The 15,005-nt window shown below is 40.1% G+C and overlaps 2 protein-coding genes across 2 annotated transcripts in view; both read right to left on the minus strand.

Annotated features, from left to right (window-relative positions):
• Positions 1–233: 233 nt before the first annotated feature.
• On the minus strand, positions 234–6,993 carry hmgcs1 (3-hydroxy-3-methylglutaryl-CoA synthase 1 (soluble)). Its single transcript, XM_030770012.1, has 10 exons — positions 6,899–6,993; positions 4,950–5,407; positions 4,568–4,693; positions 4,106–4,270; positions 3,482–3,650; positions 3,112–3,282; positions 2,831–2,937; positions 2,599–2,724; positions 2,198–2,355; positions 234–2,020 (listed from the first exon to the last, which is right to left on the minus strand). The coding sequence occupies exons 2-10, from the start codon at positions 5,395–5,397 to the stop codon at positions 1,931–1,933; spliced, it is 1,560 nt and encodes a 519-aa protein (XP_030625872.1). The 5' UTR covers positions 5,398–5,407; positions 6,899–6,993; the 3' UTR covers positions 234–1,930.
• A 4,623-nt stretch (positions 6,994–11,616) lies between these two features.
• map3k1 (mitogen-activated protein kinase kinase kinase 1, E3 ubiquitin protein ligase) overlaps positions 11,617–15,005 on the minus strand; it is a 35,479-nt gene continuing 32,090 nt past the window's right edge. The window contains exons 15-20 of the mRNA XM_030768698.1: positions 14,630–14,782; positions 14,381–14,543; positions 13,874–14,005; positions 13,470–13,612; positions 12,502–12,633; positions 11,617–11,916 (exon numbers count right to left, since the gene is read on the minus strand). Coding sequence (XP_030624558.1) covers positions 11,767–11,916; positions 12,502–12,633; positions 13,470–13,612; positions 13,874–14,005; positions 14,381–14,543; positions 14,630–14,782 — 873 coding nt within the window. The 3' untranslated portion in view covers positions 11,617–11,766. The remainder of the gene's footprint in view (positions 11,917–12,501; positions 12,634–13,469; positions 13,613–13,873; positions 14,006–14,380; positions 14,544–14,629; positions 14,783–15,005) is intronic.

A 15,005-nucleotide genomic window follows, 5' to 3' on the forward strand; every position in this document is an offset into this window, starting at 1 on the left:
TTTTGTAAACATTTTTCATTTTCAGGAAAAACCTTGGAATCTTAGAGCCAGTGTGCCCTGGCTGTAAAGTTTAAAGGGGGGGGTCTGTACATTTAATCAGAATATAACTCTTGTCCATTTTAATAAAAGCTTGTAATAAGGCTTGTCAGGGTTTAGCAATTTGACCACAACCGTCAAGATCCAGTAAGGGTTTCATTATTTAACAGCATTCTTGAGGAAATGAATCTAGTGTCAACATTCAAACAGTACAGTGCCCGAGAGGCTGACACTGGTACATTTTTATTTAAAGAACTCGTCCATCCATTCTTCGACAACGTCACACTTGAATCGCATCTCAAGAGTAGAAATGAAAGACGACTCATCTACAACGTTACCTTTGCACACCCATTTAAAATATGGGTAGAGACAGGCAAGTTTCTTCAGACAATGGAGGTCTCGTCTTGCTCGTTGTGTATTAAATGCCTCTGATTATAAGCCCTTTCATGTTAAAGCTCTATGTCTTACAGTAGTCTAATTCTACATTTACAAGTTGTTCTGCTTTCATACTGATGCAGAATGGCAACAGATGCATGTTAACAGATGTATTTCTACAGTAAAGACTGTCCCATCACATCTGCAATGACAAAACATAACATAACCTGGAAGTGTTCATTGAAGCAGTATGGCAAAACTTAATGCAAAAAGGGGCTTGACAACAAAAATATACAAAAAGGTTTGATCTGTCATGCACATCATCAGGATTACCAGATTTTTTCAAACATAAAATACCAAATGGTAAGAGAACAGGACAATGGATTAATGACGACTTGCATTTAATGGGCCACTCCAGACAAAACTAGTTCTCTGGGAGATGATCTTTTCTCTTTGAGTATCTGAACAAATTTAACCATCTCCCTTTAACTGCTGTGACTACACTTTCTCCTGCTAAACCTGCAGGCGTAAAATATCGCCAATCAACAACACTACTTACATGTTAAGTATATGTTGGTTTCATTTATTTAAATTGCCTACTGGGGCATTTTTACTCCTAAATTGAAGCAGTTTCATTTAACAGTAACTACATATCTTTTCCATTACCATGCATTGCAATAATCTTCAAAATATTAAAACTTTTTATTATATAATATAATCCATAACACTTCCTGCAGAGCAACCGAAATATTTCAGACTGGGTTTGACGTCAGTATTAATCTTACATGTACTGCCTGCGATTTTATGACACACAAATGAATCACACTTAGTCTTTTCCCTGCCAATGTTAAATGGGATGAGTGGACCACATACATGGTTTCGAAAAGAAACAACTGAGGACAACTGAAATATTGTAAACAGACATTGCCTATTAAGGGATCACTTGAGGTCAACAGTACAGTCATTATTCCAGCATGCACGGAGAAAGCAGCAGCATTTACCTGGCCAAACCGGAAGGAAAAAAGGGACTCATTCCCCTTATCTGCAGTCATGTTTATAGAACATCAGTCTCTTGTACCTGCTGGTGACCTTTCAGATCTCCCTCAATAGTAGTATAAGATTAACAGAAAAATAATATGAAACTTAAAATTAACTTTAAAAAAAATGTGCTATTTCTGAGTCAAAGCGATCGAAATACCTTGCAGGCTTGATTAAGCGCCCCAAATCAGACTATCTGAAACAGAATATCTGCATAAATAAACTGATTCAGAGCAGCATACAACCCTGCTCTGAAGGAATCCTGTCCCTCCCTTTATAGCTGGTACTCAAAACGCATTTTAAAAAATTAGCTTAAATCAGCTTAAATACAGTGATGGCCAAAATAAGTTCTGTACCAGAATGATTAAAAATCTATGTGTTGCACAATATATGGCCAAGTCCGTTTTGCTTGTTTCCTTTTCGTTCCTGCTCCTCAGTCCTCCTTACAATGTGGGCAAATGTACACCTCACAGAGGTTAACTTAGTGATCCCCGTTACTAATGGCTACTGCCTCAGGTCCCGCTGTGGTGGCTGGGATACGGGGCATCTTTTTAACAGGGCTTGGAATATGCTGTTGAATGAGAAAAAAACAAACAAACAAAAAAGAAGCAAAAGTTAACAGCCTGACTTAAGTCACTTTACTATGTCACAATGACCTGACCTACTCATTCGTTTAGCTCATCAATAATGCTTCAGAACCTGTCATCAAATGATTGATAAGATCCTGTGCAATACATCTTTGGTGTACCTCTGTGGTTGCGGTGGAACTGACTACTCCTGCCTCCAGGGGTTCGTCGTCGTTTAGGGACCGTCTGGCATATAGTCTGCGGTGTTTCTCATCCACACGCGTCAGGTACGATGTTCCTGGGAACAGCTCATCTACAGATCCCTGGGGGATGTAGTTTGCTGTGGGTGTAGAAATAAATAACATCATAAACTCACAAAAAGGACACTGAAGTAGTTTTCAAGACATAAAAAGGAGGTTATATGCTATTGTTTGAACTGAGATATTTTTTTTTCTGTTGGTGAAACTTTTTGACAACTTGCAAAAAAACAAAAACAGAGCTGTAAGACTGTACCTAAGACTGTACCTAACAGAGCTGTAAGACTGTACCTAAGACTGTACCTAACAGAGCTGTAAGACTGTACCTAAGTGGTGTGTCTCCTCTCTGAGCTTCATGTTTTCTGCAAACACAGCAGGAGAGACTTTCTTTCTGGAGTCCAGTCGGGCTGGCAGGTCATGCAAGCTCATCACCAGTTTATCCAACACAGAACCTGAACACAACGTAACGTTATATACATGGATTGGCAGGTCACCGTGGGAAACACCTCTAATTTGAAAATTTGATAGCAGTCTGTCTGTGTGTACATGCATGCTCACCAGGTGTGGCGTCTTGTGACACCCTGATGGAATAGAGCGTGGCAGCGAACCCAGAGCCGTAAGAAAACACCCCGATTCTCTGGCCTGCCAGCTGCTGTGGTGTGTGTCTGTCAAAGGAACACACAAACATAAATATTCTGGTGTATTTAAAACCATATAAGATCAAGACTCAGTGATTACTAACTGTCCTTTGCATTTAGTGCTATCCTCCTTGTTTCTGGGGTAAGAAAAAAACAACACCATACCCATAGTAATGTATTCAATGAGACAGTGAAACTTACTGTGCTAAAACCGAAGCCAGGCAGCCATACACAGAGGGAGTATACATATTTCCGTTCTGGTTGGAGACAAGAAGTGAAGCCTTGGTTTTCTGCTCAAACATGTGTGAGCTGGCTTTCAAGAAGGCCTTCTCAACATCACGGTCAAAATATGTTTCCTCTGGTTTCACATCCCTTTGAGCACATGAATGAGTCACTCAGTCAGAGAACACGCCAATATAACCAAACAAGACACATGATCAGAATCCATCTAACCATGACTGATTATATGCGAATCAAACACGCAAATTCTTGCAAATCACTAGCAAGAGGGCTCTCAACACTGCAAATATCTCTAGGAACATGAAACAGTGCTGAATGATCAGGGACTAACCTGAAAGCCTCCAAGCCACTGTATGGGCCTTTCTCTGTATCTGGACAAGGGTGTGACAGGAAGTCGTTGAGCATGAGACGAGCCAGAGACTTCTGCACCAGCTTACAGTAGGGGGAGTGGAAGACCATGAAACCAAAGTCCTCCAGAGAGAAGCGTTTGTCAGTGCCCTCTGAAATGAACAAAGAACACCGCTGACCAAAAACAGATGGAGAGCACACAAAACCCCCTGTGCTAGACAGGTCCAAACACTCTTTCTTAGAAAATAGGCATGTAATTGTGGGACCAAATGATACGACTGTCTTATCTGGTTAAAACATGTAGTCGAAGTTAGTAACTGTTCAACTGACGCACAGAAAAGCACATCTTGCGGTGGGCATGTCATGAACTCTTTAATCGTCTAAGAATACCTAAGGGATTCAAATGCCTAGCCTAAGTCCACCTCAACTGCTTAAAGAGGCTGTCAGCAAAAACTTTGAACAGACATGTGTTACAACTATATGTGTTTGTATTACTCTACTCAGACCATACCATGGAAAAAAAATCAAACAAATGGAAAGAAATACAGTCTTAACTATTAATTTACATTGATCAATATGACATTATTATTATGTATTTCTGGCCTACCTCGCTGCCACTGAGCGTGGATCTTGTTGCGGTAGACAGAGTAGCAGCGATCTAATGCACTGAGGTAGCACTGGATGGAGAGTTTGCCATCCACTACAGGGTATTCAGACACCATGTCAGGCTTGTAGAAGTCATAAGCATGCTGCATGTGTGTCCCTCGCAGACCTGCAATGGAATAGACACCACTGAGACACATAACACAGCACACCAACACTTTGTTGTCAATTCAGGTGTTCATTTAAAAATTCTGGTAAGGAAACGTACTGTTTGTTTCGGTGACATATTAACTCTGTGGGTAAACAAAATACTGAGCGTGGCAGGATTATGGTGCACTGAACCCTCTCAGATGTTGACAGAAAACATCCTATTTTGCAATCACACTGTCGGGAATTATTGCTTAAGTGTGTCAGATTTAACAATGAAAGATAGGTATGTGTATTTGGGAACTCTCAAGTGACATACCCCGATCAAATACGAGTGGTGCATTAGGTCCAACCAACATGGCCACTGCTCCAGCACCCCCTGTGGGTCGGGCACTCCCTGTTGCATACACAGCTATGTCTCCAGCTACAACCAGGGCGTAGCGACCTGCATGCAAAAGAACAATTTTCAGTGGTGTGCAGGCCTGAAAGAAATCCTAATACTAAATGAATATTTTTCATCTCAGAAGTACTATACAGAATCACAAACAAAAAGCTCCTAACATTGCCTAACAGCGGGTTTTTTAAATGTGATCAGTAAATGTAAAGAATAAGATCATTACACAACAGTTGCTGTTATGGTTACACATTTAGCCAGTGAAAGGCAGAGGTTCAATTGTTTAAAAGACAACAGTGATGCATACCATCCCAGGAGCTTGACTCCACCCAGTTGACAGCGTTGAAGAGAGCTGCAGTGCCTCCATAACAGGCATTGGTGGTGTCAATACCCTCCACATCTGTATTCCCTGACTCCTCAAACAACTGCATGATGACTGTCTTCACTGACTTTGACTTGTCGATGATGGTCTCCGTGCCAACCTCCAGACGCCCAATGCTGTCGTAAGACAGGCCATTCCTCTCCATCAGCCTCTGCACCACAGTCAGGCACAGCGAGTTTATGTCCTCACGGTCTGAGCAGAAGCCCATCTTTGCCTGGCCCAGCCCGATAGTGTACTTTCCTGCACCGACGCCATCAAACTCCTCAAGCTCTGTCTGGTCCACATACTGGGAAGGGAAGTACACCTCCATGGCGATGATACCTACATCTTTTGGCCATGAGGTCTCAAAATTTGCAGGGAGTGATCCAGGCATTCTGAATGGACTGTGGAAGAGAATTCACTTTAAGGAATTTCGCAGAAAACTTAAACGTAATATGTTAGAACGTAAGAATTTAAAAATGACTGTGATCGACAAAGAGGTCTGGCTTCAAACTGAAGCAAACGTTAACGCCTCTAACACACGAGAGCACCGTTAACCTATAATGAGATTAAATGTTAAACGGGGTAAGGTCAAAAGGCTACTATTCATTTGACCTTTTACCCAGTTACACACTGAGTAGATCAAACGGTCCTAACAGGGTTACTCGTGCGACAATTGGAATTAACTCTCTGATCAACGAACCAAACGATCAGCTGATGTTCAAAAGACTGACCAATATGACACAAAACATAACAAAGCCCTGCTATCTGGTAGATAATGAAAAGGTTAAATGTTAAACGCTGAAGGTGAAAAGCTCTCTCCAGCCTGATCAACACAGACCATCGGTCATTTATTTTATCCTTCACACGCCATGCTAATTTGAGTTTGAAAAAGTAGCCAGAGGAGATGGTTCACTTTTTCTTTGGATATGTGAACGCTTTATAAAAACTGACATCCAGCAGTGACCGGGATGACAGTCCAGCTAATAACTAAGACCCTTCGTTAGCTTATTTAGCTATCTACGTCGTGGCTTAACAATCGCTTGCAACTTCTTAGCGCATATGAGCTTAGTGCTGTCAATATTACTACCATTCTGTCCCCAGTCAAAGAGAAATGGACAAAGACAAATGACAACGTCCGACCAACAGGTTAACAACCCGCTGTCTCGTTTCCTAACCAAAATTAGCTAGCGGCCGCACCTATAAAATAAAAGGCAGATTAGCTAGTTAGCCATCTAAGGGTTCGCCAAAGTTATACCATGCTAATAAGCTAAGGAAAACATTTCACCAGAGTAACACTCTGGTAACGCTGCCACGTTCTCTCTATGATTTGAAATCACTAAAGTGATCTCAAGGAAATGTCTTTGCTTACCTCACAATCATATAATGGTCGCTAGCCGGAACTCAAGCTAACTGAAGTTGTTGTCCTTTCCTAAGAGATCATAAGGACGGCTTTCGAGTTTGCCGGACAGTTTAACAGACGGACTGCCTTCCGTTTGTGCTCAGAGGCATTAAGAGCACTTAGATCCAACTATTTTGCCATGGAAAGGGCATGCTCATTCCTCGACAATTATTTCTTAGGAAGGAGACCTCACATCATATGTATTTCAAATCGTATGCCAAAAATTTTGAATGCAGTCACGTTATCTGTCTCAAAATCAAACATAATGTATGCCCACATTACACAGTTATACTCCTTCGCGTGTATTTGATTACACAGAGCCAATTCTAAAATAATGTTCACATAAAATAAATAAATAAATAAATAAACCACAACGAAACATCAATTAACCACGCAAATACTAGTAACATACAATGTATGCATGAATCATGCGGACAAACGATACTTTCAGGGGGAAGTATAACAATGGCACAGATAATTAATTTTAACTCACCTGTATAATCAAGCGTCCGTTTCCTCGGAATCTAATGAAACACTAAATGTGACCTGTCGACACAATCAACTTGAGCACTCTGAAAAAGTTCTAAGGCATCAGTCTATTTATACATGGCAGAGTACTGTACCTGTGGATTGTAAACTGTTTTGTACATGCTGTTCTCCTAGCCAATCATTGTAGGGAAACAGAGTTCTGAAGTTTTTGTTTGGCCCACCTCTTCAAGCTTTTCACCAATCAGTAGGAGCGAAGGTATTACCATTTGCCGGGATGTTCGTAGTGGTTCAATGGTGTGAGTGAATGACGGTATATGGTGAGAGAGCAGAAGCCAATCAGAGAACACGTCTGATTTCTGGCGATGTAGTCTCAGCCATTTCAGATCGACTCTGAGAAGAAGCTCGGGTCAGTCTCCTTGACAACAGGAGGTTGGACATTAAAACACATCACATTGCTACAGTTTACCTTTAGCCTGACCAGGATTACTTTTTTTTACGTCGCAGATAGTCTATAAAATTTAGGGATATAAAAATTTACGGTGCAAAAATGTATAATGCATATAATATATGGTGCAAAATATGCAAGAGAGTAAATGAAAGTATATCAGTAACCTAGTCTTTGAATAAATAAACACATGAATAAATACTTAACTAAGTATATATTTAAATAAATTACAGTACAAACTTAATCTTAATTTAAACCATAACAGAATGAATAAGAATGGCAGTGGCTCTATTGATAAAGAAATATAAAACCGTAATGTCTATAGAATTAACTTTGTAATTTTCTCTCTTTCTTTAGTTTAATCAGTTCAGTTGAATTTGCCATCAAACCACTGCACTAATCTACTTCAGAACATGAAGAGGAAACTTTGATTATGTTTTTTCTTGCCATTTATCCTAGCAGTGAGACACATAAAACGGTAGTGAAGGACCTAAAGTTGAGGTGAGACTAAATTTGACAGTATTGGACCCGAAGAAATTTGAGTAAAGTTTAAACATTTTGCATGATGTAAAACTACATGTTATTCATAATACAGAATTTAGGATTTTGTTACTGTAAAGTTTTGGATTACAAACTTTGGAAATTAAAACAACAAATTGATTTTATATATATATATATATATAATTGAAGACAAGACTCAACAAGAAGACACACCCATTCTTACAGAGGCCAGTGGAAGTTTTCGTAGACATACAGCTGGGTTGTTATGAGTCAAAATGTCTGCCAGGCGCAATATATCAAGCATTCCTCAGCATTACCACCAATATAAGGGTGCAAGACAGCAGACCTTACTCAGGAATGATCCTTGAATGCTGTCTGAAGCCTGAAGTATTTCCCCAGGTGTTTCTGTGGTCACACAGAGAAAAGATCCTGTTGGTCTTTTACAGCTATAATGGACCTTTTCTAACAAACTGAAAGAGAGCAGCAAAACGCTGAAGAAGTCGACTTTTCAGCATGACAATGATCCAGGAAATGTCCCTGAACATCTCACTCATGACAAATAGTTAAATACAGCCAAATGCAATGGTCTAAGTTGAGAGCAATCTATTCTTAAAGATCCCTATACATGTCTTCAGAAAAATCTGATCAGAGTTGAGTTCACTCTATGTTCATCCCAAGAACATGTCACTGCATGTATAATGGTGTGAACGAAAGTATATAATCTGACACAGTGATACAAGGGAATTTGTCAAATAATTTTATGATGACTTTCTGTGGAACCTGTCTTTCTAAGTGGTTCCTATAGCCATCAGGTAATTCTCACTGAAAATATCTTTCTTTTCGGCAAAAAGCTGTCCTAAATTGAATTCTTTGTTAATCTAACATTGGTTGAATTAGGTTTTTAAATTTTATTATCATTATAAGACATCGCAAGGCTTTGAGGGGGGACTCCTGTAAAGCAGGAAGTGCACTTTGATAAACACTGCCATCTAGTGGTTAAACAGTGACACATTTATCTGAAATAAACAGGCCCTAAAAGAAGCCCCCTATAACTCCAAATTAGTGTACTAGAGTTGTGTTGAATTTGGAAACCTCTCTAAGAAACATACTGAATAAAACATTTTCCAAATGTACATTTTTGAGTAATAAAATTACATATCAGCTCAAAGGCACTCTTTCTTGAACAATCAGAATTCCTGCTGCAGGGCTTTCGGACAATATCAGTTTTTTGTGGAAGACAGTGGGCACTATGGACAAAATAAATTGAACTAAATGCAATGCATAGATGCTCTGGAGCTGCTTGGTCCTAAAACCCAAAAAGTACAAAGTACCCAAATAACAACCCAAATAATTGCAAGAAATAAACAGTTGAGCCAAACTGGGAGACAAGACCATTTTCCCATTTTTTATTTGCTATAAAGACGAACACCAAAATAAGTCATTTTGTTATAAAATGCTTCAAATGGGGTAAAAAGTTTTAATAATTAAAACATCTTGATATATTTAAGATTAAAAGATACAACTGAAGCCAATTTTATTGTTCTTAACCCAGAGATTTCATGAGTTTATTTGCACAATAAAAGGTGCTAATATCAGTTAGCCCTTAAGCCCTGGAAGTCTTTGAAGAAGAGAAATCAAAAAAACAAACAGTCAAAAAGAATATATATATATATATATATATATATATATATATACACACACATATACTTTTTTATATATATATATATATATATATATAGATAGATAGATCAATAGATAGAGAGACAGAGAGAGAGAAAGAGAGAGAACTTTGGTAGAGGAAATTCTATAGGACACCTGAGGTAGTAGAGACTGGAATAAAACAGCAATAGACGTCCTTTACAAATAAAAAATAAAAGTACCACCATGTGACAAGACAGCATATTTTCACACAATTTCAGTCCAGCTCAGATTTGGGAAAAAAAGAGCATAGGATTACATCACATAGGCATCAAATAAAGTAAAGACCAGCAAGCTGGTAGAGATACAGGTGGAGAGGGGAGGGGCACTGATGTATTGGTAAGAATTACAGGCATGCCGTATTGAAGTAATACTGATTAACTTTCATGTATTTGACTGAAATGGGTGTTTTTTCCAGTATATAAAAAGACAAGAGTGCATAACTTTAAAGCTTTTATAAAGACATTGAAAAGTAAGGTCAAAGAAAAATAAATCCAAAGAGGAACAAAAATATGTATTTTATGGAAAACAGTGTGGTATAAAAATACAGGAGTCAAGTACATTATATTTAACTACCAAATTTCATATATATTTACATCTTAACTCTTCAAGCCTGATCAGCTTGTACTCCATGTAAAGAAATAGGATTTGCATTAAATAAAGTCTAATTTCTGTTTAAAAATATTCTTGAAATTGTCACAAATCTGTCATCCCTTAACTTCATTTATGTGAAGGGAGTCCAAATAAAAAATAGCAATGCAACACATATTCCATGTTTTAAACATTTGAATTTTTAAACAATCTGTTATCGTAACGTTATCCTTTGCATTCCTTAACTGATTACAACCAGAACAACAACACTTGAAGAGTTATAGTTCATACAGTCAACGTTATTTCGGAACATACTCAACAATTCTAAGTCAAAGAAAAAGGAGCTGGTTAAAATGCAAGCAGAAATGCTTGCCCTTTGCACAGTAATAACCCTCCACCAAAATATTAAAACAGCATTTATGTTCATAACAGAGAAAGTACCACCTGGACAACATGAAAACCTCAGATGGATTGATCCTTTAAGCAATTCAAAATTTCTTAAAGAGTGTTTAAAAAACACAGTTGAATCAAATAGCAGAAATAGCAGAAGTAGCATAACATTGAAAAAGATGAACAGCACCAATTGTATGGCTGATCAGAGAGGAACAACGGAATAGACAAATGCATTTAATTGACATAGTTTCAGCTTAGGGCTCAAGAAATGTTTACATACAAAAAAGAAAAACCAAAGACTTAATTTGCAAAAACATAACATCAAAGATCAAAGACCAATTGGGTTGTTCCACTGCGACCTGACTTCAAAACATTCCTCTGAAACCATGAACTCATACATGAAAATGATCTCAAGATCTAAGGATAGCTTAGAACAGAACATCAGTTACATCAAAAAAAGCAAATAAATGTAACACTTGATCATAAATGTATGCAAAGAATTTATCACTGTTTAAAAAAAAAAATCCAGAAATGAAAAATATTTAGACAAAATACCGGCATAATAAGCATTCACATTCAGCACTGAGCTAGCTGAACTAGCAAAGTTTCTGTTCAAAACCTTTCCCTGAAACGCTTTCATGATTGTTTATTAAACCGAGAATGGAGGCCTAACAGTAAAATGCACAGAAAAGTACTCTCGCTACACACAAGAGATTTTCCAGATAAAATAAACTAATAACATAACGCTTTCCATCTCATTACATTTTGCTCCTAAACAAAAAGGGTCATGTGCTAAAATCATGTGATATCCAACATCTAAAACTTGGTTGTGATTAAAACTGCTGCATGAATAAAAATCGTATGGTTTTGAGGAATTCTCCTTTTGTGAACCTCCCTAAAACCATGGCTACAAAAGTGCTGAAAGAACCATGAACCACATAGACCAGAGAGGTGCCTAAAACAGATCAGTACAGTGCACTAAACATTACACTTCTGAGAAGGCACTGAAGGAGGAAAAACTTGTGGCTGGCTTCTGTATTTTGTGCTCAGGGTACAGCAGTTAAGGGGGGGGGGGGGCTAAAGCAAGACGAAGCCCAAGGCTAACAGGTAATCTTGCCCCTACAGCGTGCATGCATGTGTGAGGGCTGATGACCAGCGCAGTAGTGAGAGAGAGAGAGAGATGCAGGCCGTCTGGGCCTTCAGTAGTAAGATGGCACTGGCGCTCGGTTCTCAGAGGAAAACCTCTACCAGCTGAGGCGGAAGATGGGGTGTTTGAGAAGCTCTCTGGAGGGCGGGCGGTCGGTTGGCTGAAGCTCCAGGCAGCGCAGCGTGACGTCCCGCAGACCCGGGGACAGGTGGGGAGGGATGGTGGGTGCGGTGGTGGCACTGGCAATCTGCAGAAAGGAGAACTCGTGAATACGTGGCTCGGAGAAACAGGCATGCAGACAATGGGGTTTAACTGGCTTTATATGGAGACTCTTTAAGGGGCTTGTGGTGCTGCTGACAAAGTGTACATGGGGTACAAAACATACATCTTTAAGCAAAGGTTGTTAATGGGTATCTGCTGTTCACACAGATGCAGCTGTTATTCACGTTACTTCATGTGTTTAGTGAGTTTAAACTGACTCTTAATTTTATTCAATAACATGATGCTCACCATCTCACTACATTTTCCTCCTAAACAGAGAGGGTCATGCTCTAATCATGTGTTATCCACACATCTAAAATCGGCTGTAAGTAAAACTGCTGCAATAAGGAAATCATGTGGTTTGGAGGAATTCTCCTTTTACAAACCTCTGTAAAACCTTGACTACAACATTATTGAAATAACATAAACTAGAGAGATGCCTCAACAGAGCAATGACAATCTGAGAGGGCACCAAAAGAGAAAAACTTCCCTTGTCCAAGTAGCAAAAGGGAAAGCAGTACAAGGAATTTTTTTGTTATTGTTGTTGTTAAGTAGCTAGTCTTACACCCACCTTGAATATTAGAGCCAAATGGTTGGAGTGTTTCTCTGCATTCCATGGTGGCTTGGCACAGGACATCTCTATGATGGCACAGCCTACACTCCACACATCACAACTACGCCCATACTGCTGCCCCCTCAGCACCTGAAACCACATTCACACACTCAGAGGAGAGTTTCCCCTCATACAAAGACTCTCAGGAGAAGTCTAACGGGGACATCTCTGAAACGCTTTCGCTGACTTGCACAAATGCATGTGCAGACATGCGCGCATGTACGCACACGCGGGTCGGATAGCCTGGATTAGTGCTGAAGAGAAGAAGCAGCAGAGATCAAATTGTGACAAACATGTTTACTATTTAGTATTTGGAGGAGAAGAAGCGAGAGAATAAGGCTGCTCATTCTGAAGAGGGCTCTGTAATGAACAGCTCTGCTGGTGGAAGCAGGACCCACTCTACTCCCTCCTAATTAAACATGGTTTGGCCCACAAAGATAACAAAGCATTAAGGGGCCAGCCATTGTGGCAAGCCTCAAAAGGATTACAATCTTCTTTCATTTGGAGTTAGTGAGAGACCTAAATCCACTTTAGCTAGCTCCCCACTGGACACATGACTTCGAATACCACACAGAATGGACACTGGATCTCACCAGAGCTTTGTCTGGGGCCATTGACATTTAAATGGTCAGAATAAAAGAAAAAGAAAAAAAAAGCAAGAGCAAGATTTTGGCCTCTGTGAATTCACTCCTCAAACCAGACAAGACACTAAAGACTCATTAAAAAATAAAACCAAAAAAAGAGACGACTTTGGTCTATAATATGGAAATTGTAAATTAAAACCATTCTTTTCTTGTTTCAGTTAAACTCAAGTCACTCCATTTAAGCAGCTCATTTCTGAGTAGAGCAGGCCACGTTTTTCTTTATTGAACTGGGGGTGCTATTTGAATAGTGAATGCTTAATCTTGCAGTTCATTCACTCCTACCTCTGGTGCCATGAAGGCAATGGTTCCCAGGAGCTGGCCCTGGAACTCTCCGGCACCCGTGCCCTTGGAAGCCAGCCTGGCAGCCGCCCCAAAATCAGCAATCCGGAGCCTCTGCCCTGTGCTGTCAATTAGTAGGTTGGCACCTGCAAAGAGGGGAGAGAGGCCACACAGAGTCAAAAAAAAAAAACAACAAAAAAAAAAAAACAGGCTGCTCATTAGCTGGGAGGATGGGCACAGGGAACAGGGTGGCATGGAGGGGAAAGCCTTCCTGTCTGGACCCACTCTCCTCATTTTCCATGTTTGTCCACCCTTCCAAAAAGTGCCCAAAACAAGCAATCACAGAGCTGTGAGGAGAAGTTTCAGTAGCAGGGGATTTAACTGGAGTGCACTGGGGGTGTGCTCACCTTTGATGTCACGGTGGATGATCTGGTTCTCATGGAGGTAGGCCAGGCCACGGAGGAGCTGCTCAGTGTAGTTGATGATGACGGCCTCCTTAAAGGCCCCATACTTATTCAGCAGATGAGACACAGAACCACCTGGGAGGACAGAGGGTGGGCGGGTGTGAGCATTATTGGACGAAGGCTGAAGGACTCACAGCTGGGGCAGTAAAATCAGATCAAAAAGCTCTGTGGCGGAGAGGAAACGGGGGATTTGGGCTCTGTTTTCCTGCTTTAAATCTGAGATGCTGTTATTTGATTGAATTGGGCCTTAGTGTTGGTCAAAATCTTTTACTGGCCACAAATACAAAACTCCAAAACGCTGACATGTAGACAACAGCAAACAAGCAATGATTTTAAGGAAACATTCAGTGTGTTACTTGTGCTATACTAAGTTGTACTTGTGTTTTAACTCATATGTCAACTCCAATTAAGGCTGTGAACATGGGCGTGTGAAGTGAGTGTGACACCTACCTGCCATCCACTCCACAAACAAGTTGTAGTTGTTTTTCTCACAGGTAGCTCCCAGCATGCGGATGATGTTGGGGTGGTTGAGGTGGCTCATCATACGGATCTCCTCCCTCAGAGCCTCCACCACCTCCTCCTGCTCTGATGAGGTGTTCCGCACGTACGTCACCTAAGAAATCACATAGCGTAAAGTCAGAATGTTGTGATATGCCAAGCAACAGTTCAGAAGTTAAAAGTTAGCTACAAAATTCTGACCTGTTTGACAGCCATGAGAGTGCCAGTGCCCACGTCCTGAGCCTGATAGCAGGAAGAGAAAGCTCCCAGACCAATCTGCTGGCCCTTCAGCCACTCTGCTCCCTCTCTGTAAGGTTGCTTGGCTTTGGTATGACCAGGTAGAGTCTCTGGAGTCTAAGCACAAAGGACAGAAATCTGATCTGAGAACAGTTCATCTCATCAAATCACCTCATCTACATTCTATCTCAACCCAAGAGTTCAAATGCAGAGATATGAATTAGGAATGTAACTAAAGTTTACAAGCAAAAAAATGAATTTGCCTTTAAGTTTACTACCTACAGTTTTCTATAGAGTTGAGTCACATACATGATTTGACTCAGTATTATGGTCATTTTGG

The sequence above is a fragment of the Chanos chanos genome, chromosome 3 (genome assembly GCF_902362185.1).
Source record: "Chanos chanos chromosome 3, fChaCha1.1, whole genome shotgun sequence".
NCBI classification, from domain to species: domain Eukaryota; kingdom Metazoa; phylum Chordata; class Actinopteri; order Gonorynchiformes; family Chanidae; genus Chanos; species Chanos chanos.

Coding starts and splice junctions, on each gene's coding strand:
- hmgcs1 (XM_030770012.1), bottom strand. CDS start 5,397: ATGCCTGGATCACTCCCTGCAAATTTTGAGACCTCATGGCCAAAAGAT. Junction 4,271..4,567: donor ACCACTCGTATTTGATCGGG/GTATGTCACTTG, acceptor ATTCCATTGCAG/GTCTGCGAGGGACACACATG. Junction 2,356..2,598: donor AGAGGAGACACACCACTTAG/GTACAGTCTTAC, acceptor CTACACCCACAG/CAAACTACATCCCCCAGGGA.